This window comes from Marmota flaviventris, chromosome 14 (assembly GCF_047511675.1).
Source record: "Marmota flaviventris isolate mMarFla1 chromosome 14, mMarFla1.hap1, whole genome shotgun sequence".
Taxonomy (NCBI): Eukaryota; Metazoa; Chordata; class Mammalia; order Rodentia; family Sciuridae; genus Marmota; species Marmota flaviventris.
Window position 1 is genome coordinate 59,007,479 of NC_092511.1, and position 15,160 is coordinate 59,022,638.

Below are 15,160 nucleotides of genomic sequence, written 5' to 3' on the forward strand. Positions count from 1 at the left end.
GCCACCTGCTTGACGCCACCTCTGCCCTCCACATAGGACCTTTCTCTTCCACCTCTCCTCTCTCTTTGGGCCCAACCTCTAAACTCCCTTGAAAATTCCAACAATTGCTAATCCTGCAAAGTCTAGACTACTAGACCTACCAACAGCCGCTCCATGTACAGCTAAAAAGTACACCCAATGAGCTTTTAAAAAGCTTTTAAAAATGTCCATGCACTTCTGATCTCTCCAACAAAGAACTGGCAGGCTTGTATACCTTAAATGCGCAGGTGCAGCCACAACCCTGGGCCTGAAGTGTCTCTTTGGTATGCTGATATCATTCCCTTTGGATATATTCCTAGAAATGGGAGAGCGGGTTCGTATGGTAGATCTCTTTCTAGTTTCTTGATGAAACTCCATACTGTTTTCCACAGTGGCTGAACTAATTTACATTCCCACTCGTTTCTTATGTATCATTCTGTAGAGAATCAGATGTGACTGCGTTACTATTCCTGTCCTTGATGGAGTTTGCCTGCAAACAGGATATTCTGTCAAGGTATAGATAGGTAACAGCGGACATGCTTGAAAACGAGGTGTCTGCTGTCCTTGGGAGGACTTGCCTGCAAACGGGATGTTCTGCCAAGTGGGCTAGGAGGGCACTAAGAAAAATTTTATTATCTGTTCTTAACAAAGATCAGAGCTCAGCATACTCCAGGCCGAGAGTAGATTAGCCATGAGAAGCGGGTCACTTCTGATTAGAAAGTAAAACTTCTGTGTACTATGTTTAATTAGCTGTAAGACCTGATTTATTGATGTTGGAAGGCTGCCTTCTTTGTTCACAATACTATAAAAAGATTGCTTGTACACAATAAAGGACTTTTTTTTTCTGCTGCTGCTTTGCTTGCTCTGCTTCTTCTTTCTTTTCCCATGCTGACCTGCAAGTGAATTACTGCAACATCATTCTAGAGTTCTTATTGCTTAATCCTCAATATAGATTCTAACTTTCCTTATTTTAATGCAATAGGTAACATATTATAGACATTCTTTTGTGCTTTGTTCTTTTCACTTAACAATGTGTCTTGAAGACTTTCTATAAAAGTGCATGATGAACTTCATTATTTTTATAGGTTTATGGCATTTTTTTTTGTATGTATTCCTTTGTATTCCTACTTTACCTGCTTTGCATGGTGGAGATTTGGGTTACCCTGTGTTTGTTTTTACACACAAGGAAGTAATAAGGCCCATTTTTTTTTTCTTTTTTGTACTAGGGATTGAGCCCAGGGGTGCCTTGTTACTGTGTATATCCTTATTCCTTTTTAAATTTATTTTAATTTTGAGACAGGGTCTTGCTAAGTTGCTGAGGTTAGCCTGGAATTTGTGATCCTCTTGCCTCAGCCTTCTGAGTCATTGGGATTACAGGCATGTACCACCGTGTCCTGCCAGGTCCAATATGTTAAATAATTTAAAAAAAATTTATGTTTTATCAAAATGAATTTAACTGACCAGCTTAATTCCTGCCTCCCACACAGTGCTTCAGTATTGGATTTGGAGGCTACCACCCAATCCCTCTTCTCTCTGCTCTGCTAGGGCAGAGGCTCTACTGAATAATGGAACTAATTCTTTTTCATGGGGGAAAAATGTGTGCCCTGTCAATACTAACCAGCTTTACTCCTCCACGCCAATTCCTGATTCTGTTTCCTTGGGTGGCAGCAGATTTTTTTTTTTTTTTTTTTTTTTGAGTCCCCGTGCTCTTCCTGTTCCCACATTCCAATGGCTTCGGAACACAGCAAAGCCAAGAGAGATCATGACCAGGTCCAGGGAGGCTCTGAGGGCCTGTGGCATTTTTCCACCAGTAGGCTGCAAGAGGCAGGGTCAGGGCCCAAGGCTTTCCTTGCCACCCACCAGAGTTGGCTCCTACAGCCAGGGTCCTGCACAGGGGTCCTAGGCCCCTCCTTGCCTGGTTGGCTCCTATTGAATACTGTTTGACACCTGCCATGCTACTGGTTGGTGCCAACTGAGTGTATAGCATCCCAGACGTGCAGAAGGCAACTCAAGATGGGGCAGTGGGTCTGGTCCCTCGGGGTCTGGAGCTCCCTGAGTAAAGACCCAGGGAGCTTTAGTCTCCACTACAGGAAATGGATGAATGGATGAGGAGAGGCCTTCAAGGTGTCCTCTGATCAAGGCCCTCTGGCCTCCCTCAGGGGGTCCCTGACTGCACCCCCATTGCCTCCTCCTGAGCAACGCTTGCACCAGGCCCACTGGTGGGAGGCTCTGCATCTCCCTGACTCTCCTGAACCAGGTCCCCACAGCCCGCCTCTTGGGCTTTGGGATTGGCACTGTCCAGTCCTTCCTCCTAGGGATGCCGGGGCTCTGGAAGCCAACTGGCACCTTGGAGGGCCTGACCCCAGGGCTTATGGTGGTGGTGGACCTTGGAAGGTGCATTTCATGACCCAAAAAGAGGTATCAGGGAGGAAATAGCAGTCGATCTGAGGCAACTCGGAGGTGCTGGGCTGGCAGGGGTGAGGCCAAGGCTTCCTTCTGTATTTCCTCCCATTGTTCCCACCCCACTTCCGGGAATTCTCCTGGGCCTGGGCTGAGAGGTCAGGGCTGCCGACAAAGGGAGACAGGAGACCTGGATTTGCGCTGGCCCTCTGGTTTTGACTCCCAAATTGGAGCTCCAGCCCCATGTACAGGTCTCTAGTTGACCAGGCCTGCTGTCTATCCCCTCCACTCCTGCTTCCTGGCCTGGCCTTCCTGTGCCCAATGCTGGAAGTCTCAGGGCTGTGGGGATTGCTCAGGAAATCTGGAGAGCCCTAGGACTGGCTGTGCCATCTCTGCTTGAACAAGTCATTCTGATCTGTCACTTCAGTTTTCCCAGGAAGGAGGGACAGGGTGACTGATCTCTGAGGTTGCATGGTCTCAGGGGTCCTCTACACCTACTCTCTGAACTTTTTGACTTTGTCTGGATCCTGAGGACACTTGACACTTCAGTCAACATACTGTGACAGGTGTCCACCTCATGGTGGCTCTTTGGGATAGACATGTATATTGTGAGGGGATGAAGGAGTTTCAGAACTCTGCAATGAATATTAATAAGTTTCTCTATTTAGCCTTTCTTTAAAGAAATATGAGAAAAAATTGACCTTGAACATATGCCACATTTCTTGTCTTTCTAGCAAGGTCACTTCAAGGTGACTGAGAGCTGGCCTACCCCAAGAAGGATGAAAATAGATGTACTTTATTGTCCAGAGGTTTATACAAGTGACCAGTTTTTATTTTTAGAGTGGTAAATATACATTAGAAACCTACCATTTGAACCTTTTAAAATATATATTTCAATGGCATTAAAGTTGTGCAGTCATCACCTGATTCATCTCTAGAACTTTTTCATCTTCCAAACTGAAAGTCTATACCTATTAAATCATAATTCTCCATTGCCTGGTCTCCCAGCCCTGGTGACCACACCGTTCTACTTCCTGTGTCCATGAATTTGACTACTCTAGGTACCTCAAATAAGTGGAATTGGACAATACTTGTCTTTTGGTGTCTGGCTTATTTCACTTGGCATAGTGCCTCCAAGGTTAACCCCTGTTGTGGCTCATGTCAGAACTTCCTTCCTTTTTAAGATTGAATAATATTCTGTTGTAAGTACGTATTGCATTTTACTTATCTGTCCATCTGTCCAACTTGGATTGCTTCTACTTTTTGGCTATTGTGAATAATACTGCTATGAACATTGATATGAAAATGACCGAGTCTGTGATTTCAATTTTTTGGAGTATATATATCCAGAATTGGGGTAGCTGGGTAATACTGCAATTCTCTGTTTTACCTCTTCTGAGGCACCTCCATGCTGTTTTCCTCAGCAGCTGTACCTCTTCCTGTTCCCCACCAGCAGTGCACAAGGGGCCCAGTTTATCCACATCTTTTTTTTTTTTGAGATGGGGTACTGGGGATTGAACTCAGGAAGTTCAATCAATCACTGAGCCACACCCCCAGCCCTATTTTGTATTTTATTTAGAGACAGGGTCTCACTGAGTTGCTTAGCACCTCATTTTTGCTGAGGCTGGCTTTGAACTCATGATCCTCCTGCCTCAGCCTCCGAGGGGCTGGGATTATAGGTGTGCACCACTGCGCCTGGCTGTCTGCATCTTGACCAATGCCTTCTCTCTAAATAATAGCCATTCTAATGGATGTACAGTGGTATTTCATTGTGAATAACAAGTTTTATTTTTTTTTTAAAATCAGCTAATTAGGTCAAGATTGCAGTTTTATTTTATAGGGTCATAAAAACATATATCCAAATTAGTGGCTACAGGGGTCAGAAAAAGGATGGTCTTGGATACCAGGTTTGGTTTGGTTCATCCATCAGAGAAGAAGGAGGGGAAGAGGAAGAGGAAGATGAAGTGTGAGAATAAGGAGGGAAAGGAGAAGGAAGAAGGAGAAGAAGAGGGAGGAGGAGGAGGGGAAGAAGGAAAGTGAGCCGTGACTGTTCATTGGACTAATGAAGCTTCATGCCCTGATGGGACTGTCAGGATGGCTCGGATTCCCAGGAAAGCAAGCAGGGCCAGTGCCTCCCTTAGGTGACAGGTTCTAGTGGACTCAGCTGCTCACCCACTGTTTTCCTGCTGCTGCAGAGAGGCACGTAGTACATGGTGCAGTTTCATAGCTCAGGGAACACACTACTCCTCAGAGCCCTTCAAAGGGCCCTTCTCTGGCCACTGTGCTGGTGGCCCACTCTTTCCCAGGAGCCCATCGTGTATGGTGCCCTCGGCCTCGGTGAGATGAGTGTCCTCAAGTGTGTGTGCTTTTGGCCATTCTGGGTCTCCCTGGGGAGGGAGGCTGTCTCCCCTGCCTGAATGTCCTTTCTCCCTGTCCCTGAAGACAGGGAAGTTCCTTTGTTTTGACTGATGATTGCTGCTGTTGAGTCCTGGTGTAACTGGTGTAGACAGCCTGTGTAGACATGGCTGATGGGAGCTGCTGGGGCTCAGGAGCAATGCAGGTGTGATGGTGGAGAAGCTGACCCTGCCTTCCAGGGATGCCGGCCTGGTATGCTGTCAAGGATTGGTGGGGAAAAGTCCTTACATGTGACAGTGGAGACCTGGCTGGGCCTCTGGGCTGTGGCAGGAAGGGTCAAGGTTGACCTTGGGGAAGGGCGTGTGCCTCTTACCCCTCTCTTATGCCCAGGTGTTTTCCCAGGGACCTGGTCTTCCAGGATGGTGCCTGATAGTGACTTGGTTGGGGACGCAGGGGGAAAGCTCAGGGGCTCCCAGGGGACCGGTGGTCTAGGTAGATCACCTTTGTGTATGTGGTGGTGGTGGTGCTGATGAGGGGTCTGGTGGGAGAAGAACCAGGGCACATCAGGCTAGTTTTCTACATTTGACTTCTCTATCCTCCTAGGTTCCTGGGGGAAGCCAAGGTCCCACTCCGGGAGGTCCTTGCCACTCCCAGCCTGTCTGCCAGCTTCAATGCCCCCCTGCTGGACACCAAGCAGCAACCCACTGGGGTAAGTACCGAATGGCCCCTGCATTTGGCCAGGTTCTGGTCTGAGTTCTTGGCTGGTGGCTCCTACTCTCTCTGTCACCTTTGATTTTCTGACTTCAGAGATGTATCAAAGTCCAGCTTCTGGAACTAAGCCAGATCTTGGGGTGACAGGAGGGACACAGAAATGGGAGGGAAGGGGGCCCTGGTCAAGTCAGCTTTGACCCCTACCAACTTGGCCTGCCTCTGGGTCTTGTTCTGTCCATTGGGCCACCTTCTGTTCCAAGTTCCCAGTCAGCCTTGGCCATGGCTCTCTGAGTCTCCCTGAGAGAACTGCCTTCCTCATTGCCCAGCCCCAGATTTGGAATAACTGAGTCATCCGGGTCACAGATTACAAGGAAGGAAGACAGACAGCCCTCCCCTGCCCACCAGGACCTGTCAGACCCCCTTCCTTTTCTTCCTTTGTCTTTCCTGCCCCTCCTCCCGCCTTGCAGAGCACTCCTGTTCCAAGCAGCCAATTCCCAGCCCTCATCTCTGGCCTCCTGTTATTTTTAGTGAGCTAAATATACCCTGCAGGGTTCTTTCTTCCCGGTCACTAGGATTCCTGACCTTCCCTCTAAGTCTACCTTCTAGGATGCACTGAGGAGCTATAGATCTGGAAATGCTTCCTCCCAGTGAGACCTGGGAAGTTCTGAGTGGGCCTTGACTTTTTTTCAGATAGGGTGGGGTGTGCTCCTGTGCGTTTGTGTGTGTGTGTGTGTGTGTGTGTGTGTGTGTGTGTGTGTGATTGAGCCCTTTGCTGGACAGGACAGTCTGGGCTGAGCTGAATGGAACCACACTGGGTGCTGAGATCTGGAGAAAGGGAACAACTGGGGACCCAGAGAATGGATGTCCAAATGGGACATCCAAGGGTGCATCTCCAAGCCTCCAGAGTGGGAGGGGCTCGAGTGGCTCACTGCACTCCTGGTCTGTGACTTTCTTAATGCTGCAGTCTGCTCCCACGGTCTTGGGACAGTGATGGCCAGGCTGCTTCCTTGGTGAGGAGCTGCCACTTCCCAGAAGAATCCCTTCCTGTCTCAGACCTTGCTGGTTGATAGGACATTCTGGTTCAGTGCCGTGTTCTCGAGTCTATCTCTGTCACTTCCTGAGTCTCCTCTTAGGCTTCCCTTGATCTCTCCAGTCTCCTGACACTGCCTCCAGTCAAGGAGGATTCCAAGGGGTGATGGAGCTGTCCCTTCAGGGATCCTGAAGAGGGCCCCAGCTGGCCCTGGAGAAGGCATAGGGATCAAGGGAGCTGGTGAGAGGCTGGTGGGGTCAGGGAATCTGCGAGGAGCTTTTCCGTCGCACCTAGGGTGAGGCCATTCTTTTGTCATTACGCGACCTTAAGGCCTCCAACCAGAGTTCCTCACTTCCTTGCTGAGATGCCAGCCTCTCTCCACCAGCCCTTTATGCATCTGTGACGCTGGCATTTCCTGTACACGCTTCCCTCCAAACTCAAAGTCTCCTCCAGCCCCTGAGACAGAACCTTCCAAACCTGGTCCCTTTTATGGGACTGAGCCAGGTGGGCCACCATCCACCTCTCTTCTTAACTCCTGTTCCCACACTCTGTGGGCTTGATGCTCAGACTAGGAGACTGCTGCCTTCTCTCCCCTGTCCTGGGACCCTGCCTGTCTGCAGACAATCCTTCATCAACCATGTCTCCAAGAAGGGCATAGAAGAGCCAGGAGCTGGGGAACGGGGAGGAGGGCTGGACCCTGCTAGGTGAGCCCCCAGCTGGGGAGAGATGGGCCTCCTGCCTGCTGCCCAGGGTGCAGCCCTCACTGTGGCAGGGCCCAGAACCAGACTCTGCTACCTATGATAGCACCGGAGTCACAGTGCAGCCCCAGGCAAGTCATAAGGAGCCCTGGGGTGGTGCTTCCTGCCTGGGACTTGGGCTTTTGGAGTTGCAGTGGGAGACATCTTAAACTATGAACTGTGAACATTGCTTGGAGGGGACAGAGCCATGAGACGCTGAAGGTTCCACCAGCCACTCTTGAGGCTGGATTTCTGGGCTGGACCCCCCCGAGCACAGCGTGCTGTAGTTCAAATTGCTTCTAAAGACCAAAGGAACCTGCTAAAGGAATGATGGGAGTGAAGAGAGGCCCTGCGGATTTGCTAGAAAACCCTAGAAAGACTGAGAGGAGGAGGAGGCATGGGGAGAGGTGGGGAGGTCCTGCCGCAGGCTGGGCTGTGGTCTCCCTGTGCCTATGGCTCAGTGTCCTTCCCCAGCCCTTCAGATATGGCATCTGGACTGTGTGCATTGGAGAGTCCAAAGCTATCCAGACAGCTTCCAGACTGATGAGGACAACACTGCCCCTGTCCTGAGGAAACTTAAGGCCAATAGGAGTGTAAGAAATGGCCTGTATGTGCATTTTAAAAGCAGCTCACTGACGAGGGTGTGGACACATGATGAGAACTAATTTGACATTGTTCCAGCCTTTAAGCCAGAGTCAGATCAGAAAGGGAAACCCCCTGGATGACAAGAGCACATGGGGTGGTTCGGGGAAGCCAGGGCACTGCATGCTGGGATCAGGCACAAAATGAGGACAGACAATGCTGCAGTGAAACCCTGAGCTTCTTTCAAGTGGTCTGAAGATTCTGCCAACCAACACTGTCAGCGCAGGCCCGCCTTACCCTCCACCAGCTTCTGGAGGCTTCCCGAGGGAAAGGTGAAGGAGTCCTGGGCATACACTAGGCCTTGCCTGTGCTGTCCTGACTGTGCGTTGTGGGGGTGGGGTAAGGGTCTGGTCTTGAAAGAGCTTGGGGTGGAGAGTTGTGGCCCAGGAGTAGGCAGCAAGCTGCAGGCTGAGCAGTCAGATAACCTGCAGCCTGAGCCTGGCTGCAGAATCTATAGGGGGCCAGGGACCCAGGAGGAGCCTACAAGGTGGCTCCCTGCTTCTGTATTGGGCTTCCTGAGCCCTTTTAGCCTGGGGACCATTCAGGAACCTCTAAAGTTCTGCTGATATTGTTGGCTGTGGACCCCCCAAAATGACTGGGGTTACCCCACTTCATAGCAGTGTATTTTGGTGGACACATAATTGATAATGGCCTTGAGGTAGGATAACCTCCAGCCAGGGACCTGAGAAACTGGGTTATCAGGTGGGTACATTGACGTGGAGGGCTGTGAAGAGCATCCCACCCAGGGCTCTAGGCCAAGATCATGAGGTCTGGGACAGCACAGAGCTCACAGCCCATAGGAAGAAGACCTCCAGCACTGACTCTCTGGAGAAGGAAGGGTCCCAATGCTGGGTGGGACTACAGACATGATCCCTTTCCCTTGAGATCCTCAGTGGAGCCAGAGGCCTCCAGTATTAATTATCTCTGCTCCTAGCATGAAAACTAATTTCCCTGGAGTCCACCCCGTGCTGGGGCATCTGTTCTAGATCCTGGTTTCTAGACCTTCTGAAGCTGCCTGGGATGTTCCTGAGGCTCCTGGATGGGCCATATAAGAGATGGGCCTGGCTCTGGGCTGGAGGTCTCCTTCCAATGCCTGGAACCACCTGGATGTTGCTAGTTCTTTAGATGCTCAGTGCAGGGCTATTAGTGTGGAAGTACCTGATGCTCAAGAAACCCCATGAGGGGCTGCCTGGACTGCCTTCAGATTCTAGAGCTATCACCCTTTCCTGCTTCTTGCCGAGGGCTGCCCCTGAGCGCCCTGTGCTGAGGTGCTGACACCAGGCCAGGGTGGAGCCGTAACCCTCCTGCGGTGCCATCTCTGCAGAGCTGGTGTATCAGAAGCCCCAGGTGGTATGGAGCCGGTAGATAAGCAGGGTGAGCCCATACCTATGATAGCACCGAAGTCACAGTGCAGCCCCAGGCAAGTCATAAGGAGCCCTGGGCTGGTGCTTCCTGCCTGGGACTTGGGCTGTTGGAGTTGCAGTGGGGAGGGGTATTCTTCCAGAGGATTCGGCTCCAGGGTCAGGATCCCAAGGGCAGCCAAGATGTGGCCCCTTCAAGTTTTTGTCTAACTTCTCTCACTGGGGGTCACTCAGACCACTTGATTTAACCCTGCAACCTGAGACTCCTCTACTCCCCTGACCCTTCTTTCTAACAGATGCTATAATTTATGTTTATTATTATATATTGTCTTCCTCCTTTGCTGAGATATCAGATCCATGAGGTGGAGACCTTGTTCACAGGAATATCCCCAGGATCTTCAACAGGGTCTGGTCCCCAGCAGGTGCTCTCAATATGTATTTGCAAAGGGAATGAGTTTGTGAATTAATCGAGTTGGGCCAGACATGACAGGCAGGGTCCCCATTTCCTGTCTTTCTGATATGGACACACACTGACCTAAGCAAACACTGTACCCAGGACTGGCCTGGTAGGTAGTCACACAGAGTCCCGTGCTCAGAAGGACCCTGGATTTGCTTTAGTTGTCTACCATTACCATGTTAAGATTCTAATAATTTTTGAATGAGAGACATCAGCTTTTTGTTTTGCACTGGGGCCTGCAAATAATGCATCTGGTTCTGACTTAAACTACTTCTGCAGCAGGGAGCCAGCCTGAGTGGGACAGGGGGCTCTGTCTGCTGAGTGAGCTTCTTGCAGTCATGGAAGGAAAGGATTCACAGATTTTTTTAACACTTATTTTGAGTTAATTTAAGATTTAGAGAAGAGTAACCAAGAATATTATAAAAAGTGTTATGCTCTAATCCGTTTGAGACTAATCTGCCGACCTCCTGGCCCAGCATCCTGAACTTTAATGTGTAATTTCTCTGATTCAGGACTCTGTCCCACATAACCATAGCACAGCCTTCAAAATGAGCAAATGCCATTGACACAGCAGTTCATCTAATCCACAGACCTCCACTGGAGGTTCATCAGTCTTTTTTGACAGTATCACTTCTAGCCAAAGGATCCAGTTCAGAGTCACAACACATGTTGTTCTTTTTCTTTTCTTTTTTGTACCAGGGATTGAACTCAGGGGTGCTAAACCACTAAGCCACATCCCCAGCCCTTTTTATTCTTTATTTTGAGAGGTCTCCCTAAGTTGCTTAGAGCTTGGCTAAGTTTCTGAGGCTGGCCTTGAATTTGCAATCCTCCTGCCTTGGCCTCCCGGTTTGATGGGATTATAGGCACCACAGCACCCAGAAGTTGTTGTTTCTTTAGGGTCTTTCTGTCTGAGATAATTCTTCAGTTTTTTTTTTTTTTTTTACTTTTATCATCTTGTAGTATTGAAATGTTTGGAAATGCAGGTCACTTGTGTTATAGAATGTCCTTGGTTTAGGTTTGTTGGATGTTTCCTTGTGATTAGATTTAGGTTATGCGTCTTGGCATGAATGTGGCATAAGTGATGCTGTGTTGCTCTCATTGTTCTCTATCAGGTGATATGATTTTTGATTTGTTTTCTTAGTGCATCATTCCCCTTGATCGATTGTATAAACTGGCATTTGCTGGGTTTCCCATTCACGCACCCCACCTTCTAATGAGTAAGGATTTTGTGGGGAAGTATTTTGTCTGGTCATAAGTATCCTGTTCCTCACCAACCTTTCCCTGCAAGTTTGCTTTACTTTTTATGGTGCTGTGGAGTCAAACCTGGAACCTCATGCATGCCCAACACTTGCCCTACCACTGAGCTGTGTCCCCAGCCTGATCTCCCAGTTTTGACATGAATTTCCATTGTTGTCTGCTGGTTGAATATATTATTGTTTTTTCTTAATTTTATTTTTTAGCCGTAGATGGACACAATACCTTTATTTATTTATTTTTATGTGGTGCTGAGGATCGAACTCAGTGCCTCATATATGCTAGGCGAGCACTCTACCACTGAGCTATAACTGCAGCCCGTATATTATTGTTTTGATGGTTCCTAAGTGGTGATGTTTCTAAATTAATCCTTTTTGTTAATCAGTTGGCATTCTACTGAAAGGAAAGGCTGTTTTCCTCTTTGATTATTTACTTATTTCAATATGAATCCATGTGTTTCTGTTTTATTCAATGGTTTAAATTGTTACTATCCTTATTGATTTTCATGTTTTAAATTGTCCCAGATTTGGCCGGACAATCAGGGAGCCCCTGTCTTCTGTGTCCTTTTGAGATGTTTCTATTATTCACTGAGCATTTCCTTGCTTTCTGGCTGAAATGATGATCCAGGCTCATCTTGTACCTCCTCTGCCTTAGCCCCAGAATTAATTACTTTTCCAAAGATCCCTATTAACCTTTTTTAAATAAATATTTTTGGTTGTTGAGGGATCTTTATTTTTATTTATTATTTATGTGCTGTGCTGAGAATTGAACCCAGTACCTCACACTTGCTAGACAAGTGCTCTCTCACTGAGCTACAATTCCAGCCCAACTAGCCTTTTGATAAAGTGGGGGAAACCCCAAGAAGGGTTTTAGAAATAGAGATGCAAGGCCCCCTGGTGTCTCTACCCTGTCCCTTGCTCCAGGTTGTTTGTCATAGTTGTCGTGGTCGTGGTCCTCCTCCTCCTCCTCCTCCTCCTTTTTAAAAATTTGTTCTAATTAGATATACATGACAGCAGAATGTATTGCCACTCACTGTACACAAATGGAGCACAACTTTTCATTTCTCTGGTTATACACGCCAGAGTCACACCATTCGTGCAATCATACACATACATAGGGTAATAATGTCCTTCTCATTCCACCATCTTTCTCACCCCATGCCCCTCCCCTCCCCCACTCCCCTCTGCCTAATCCAAAGTTCCTCCAGTCTTTCCTTGTGTGTGGGGGGGCGGGGATTTTGGATCAGCATCCATTAATCAGAGAAAACATTTGGCCTTTGGCTTTTTGGGACTGGCTTACTTCATTTAACAGGCTATTCTCCAGCTCCACCTGCAAATGAAGTGCCTCGACCCCTCCCCTCGATCCCTCCCCCGACCCAGGTGGTTCTTTTCCTCAGGAGTTGCTGAAGCAGACGGCGCTGGTGCTGTCCGCTCAGGTGGCGACACCTGGTGGTGGCTCACGAATCTGCAGGGCGGGTTATGATCCTGCGTCGGATGGTGGGATTTAAAGGGTCTCAGTTGCTTAGGGTGTCTACCTTCAGTCTTCTGAACCCTGCTTCCTACGGTCCTGCTTTAAATTTGCCTGGATGCCCTTCCCCAGGCTCCAGTCTGGAGGGTGTAAGCATGAGACCTCGTACATCAAACCCTTCAGCCAAGATCTTCAGCTCAGGGCTCTTTGCCTCAGGAACTCTGGGTGTTCCTAATATTATCAGAAAAGATGTCCACTGTCCTATGCTAGAGCCACTCGGAGGGAGATCGTGCATCAATAAACACTTATAAAAACTTTGCCAAAACCCATGAAAGTACTTATTGTTTAACGCTAAGCAGAAGAAAAGCTGTACATTATTTGCTTGAAACGACTGGAGAGAAAGATGTCAAATTGTGAAAGTGGAGGAATTATGGACAATTTCTTTCTTATGCATTAGTTTTCTTGTTCTTCTCCTTCTTCTCTTTCCTCTTCTTCCTCCTCCTTGCCCTAACTCCTTCTTCCCAAGGGGCACTTTACCATTGAGCTGCTTTCCCAGCCCTTTAATAATTTTAATTTTGACACAGGGTCTTGCTAAGTTGCTGAGGCTGGCCTTGAATTTGTAATCCTTCTGCCTCAGGCTCCTGAGTTGTAATTACAGGTGTGAGCCACCATACCTGGCCTATTTTTCTTCTTTAAGGTTTCTATACTTTCCAAGTTTGTTTGTTTGTTTGTACTGGGGATTTGAACCCAGGGGTGCTTAACCAGTGAGCCACATCCCCAGCTCTTTTTATATTTTATTTCAAGATGGGGCCTTGCTAAGTTGCTGAGGCTGGCTTTGAACTTGAGATCCTCCTGCTGCCTTAGCCTTCTGAGCTGATGGGATTACAAGCATACACCGTGAATATTCATTGTTGTCTGTTGGTTGAATATATTATTGTGGGTTGTTTTTGGATTTTATTTATTTATTTTTATGTGGTGCTGAGGATCAAACCCAGGACCTTGCACATGCTAGGCAAGCACTCTACCACTGAGCCACAACCCCATCCCTATTATTGTTTTTTTTTAAATTTTTTTTCTAGTCTTAGATGGACTCCATACCTTTATTTATTTATTTTTTTATGTGGTGGTGAGGCTCAAACCCAGTGCCTCACATATGCTAGGTGAGTGCTCTAGTTTCCACACTTTCTTAAGCAGAGTATTTATAACTTGGATTAAAACAGATGGCTGCCCCAGGAGACTGGGCTGTGGCATGGGAGAGGCTCAGCCAGGCCCCTGCTGGCCTGGGAGGCGTGAGGCTGGAGTGTCTGTTAGGATTGTGCCTGCCAAAGGGCTCAGGGACTCCTTTGAACAGTGTGGGACTCAGGGTGGGGTTGAGGTGGGTCCTCTTTCACTTGCCTCTGTGGGGCTTGTCGGTGATGATCATCCCTTGTTGATGTGGATGGTGCCACTAGTTACTCTCCTTTCAGCAGAGGATGTGGTGGGGGCAGGTGTGCTCTAGGAGGGCGGGAGTCAGCAAGGTGAGTGGCAGCCCAAGACCCTCTCAATGCTGGCTTCCTGCTGAGTAGAGTAGAGCAGAGCTGAACTGTCTATGGAGAAGGAGGGCAGGTCCTTGGCTGAGCAGAATGGTTAAAGGGAGTTTTTCCTAAGACTTGAAAAATCCTGCAAGAGAAGTTGGATCCCTGATTACAATTTAATCCTCATTCACCCTCATAAAGAAGCTGCTATTGCTATTACTACCCCTCCTTACAGATAAGGCAACTGAGGCACAGGGAGATTGCATATCTTGTCCAAGTTCACCTAGCTCCCGAATGGTTAGAAACTGACCCCAGATTCTGTGCCCATAACTACCTGACTATGCTCATGGGTCCTTGGGGGTGGCTTTTTCACATTCCCTGCAGATTAGATCCTTGTCAGCGCCCTGTTCCCTGGGGAAGGATGCGGGAAACAGGAAGGATGCAGGAGGGCGGTGGTCTGAGGCCAGCGTACTAACCTGCTGCCCCATCCCCGTCTCTTCCAGGCCTCGCTGGTCCTGCAGGTGTCCTACACGCCACTCCCTGGAGCTGTGCCCCTGTTCCCACCCCCTGTTCCCTTGGAACCATCCCCGACACTGCCTGACCTGGACATGGTGGCTGGTGAGGAGCCCATCCTTTGTGTGACAGGGCCCCCGGCAAGAAGGCCAGCAGGGGTACCCAAGCCTGGGGTGGTGGGGCTGCAGAGAGACCTCCCAGCCTTCACTGCCTTCCCCAGATTGGGGCTGCCCAGGCGTGGAGAGGAGAGGGTTTGGGTGGGTGGGGAGTTCTGAGAGCTGCCTCTGCCGTGCAGAGAGATGGGGCAGGAGGCATAACTTCCTCTGTGCTACTGAGGGTGGTGTGAAGACACCCTCCCAGCTCCAGCTGCCCAGGGCAGGGGCTGTGCATGGTGGGCCCTCTGCAGTCCACAGCTCTGAGGTGTATGTGACTGAGTGAGGTCTGTCCAGGTTATACCTAAGGCCCCACCTGCTCCCCAGAATCTAGTGCTTCCCTCTCCTAGCTCCAATTGGCCTTTAGTGATGACATGTGACCCAAGAGCTAGTTTTTCTTTGAAAGAATCCTGGGATAACATTAGGGGACATGAGTTCCAGTCTTGCCTTTGACACTGACTTTGAGCTGGTCGCTGTCCCTCTCTGGGCCTACAGATTATCATTTGTGGAATGAGCAGGCTGAATTAGCTAAGTCCTGGGCCTGCCTCA

At 48.9% G+C, this 15,160-nt stretch overlaps 1 protein-coding gene across 16 annotated transcripts in view; it reads left to right on the top strand.

Moving 5' to 3' along the window:
* Dysf (dysferlin) overlaps positions 1–15,160 on the top strand; it is a 208,130-nt gene that overhangs the window by 40,374 nt on the left and 152,596 nt on the right. For all 16 annotated transcript variants that reach the window (XM_071601695.1, XM_071601700.1, XM_071601698.1 and 13 more), the window contains exons 4-5: positions 5,377–5,482; positions 14,450–14,564. In XM_071601695.1, coding sequence (XP_071457796.1) covers positions 5,377–5,482; positions 14,450–14,564 — 221 coding nt within the window. The remainder of the gene's footprint in view (positions 1–5,376; positions 5,483–14,449; positions 14,565–15,160) is intronic.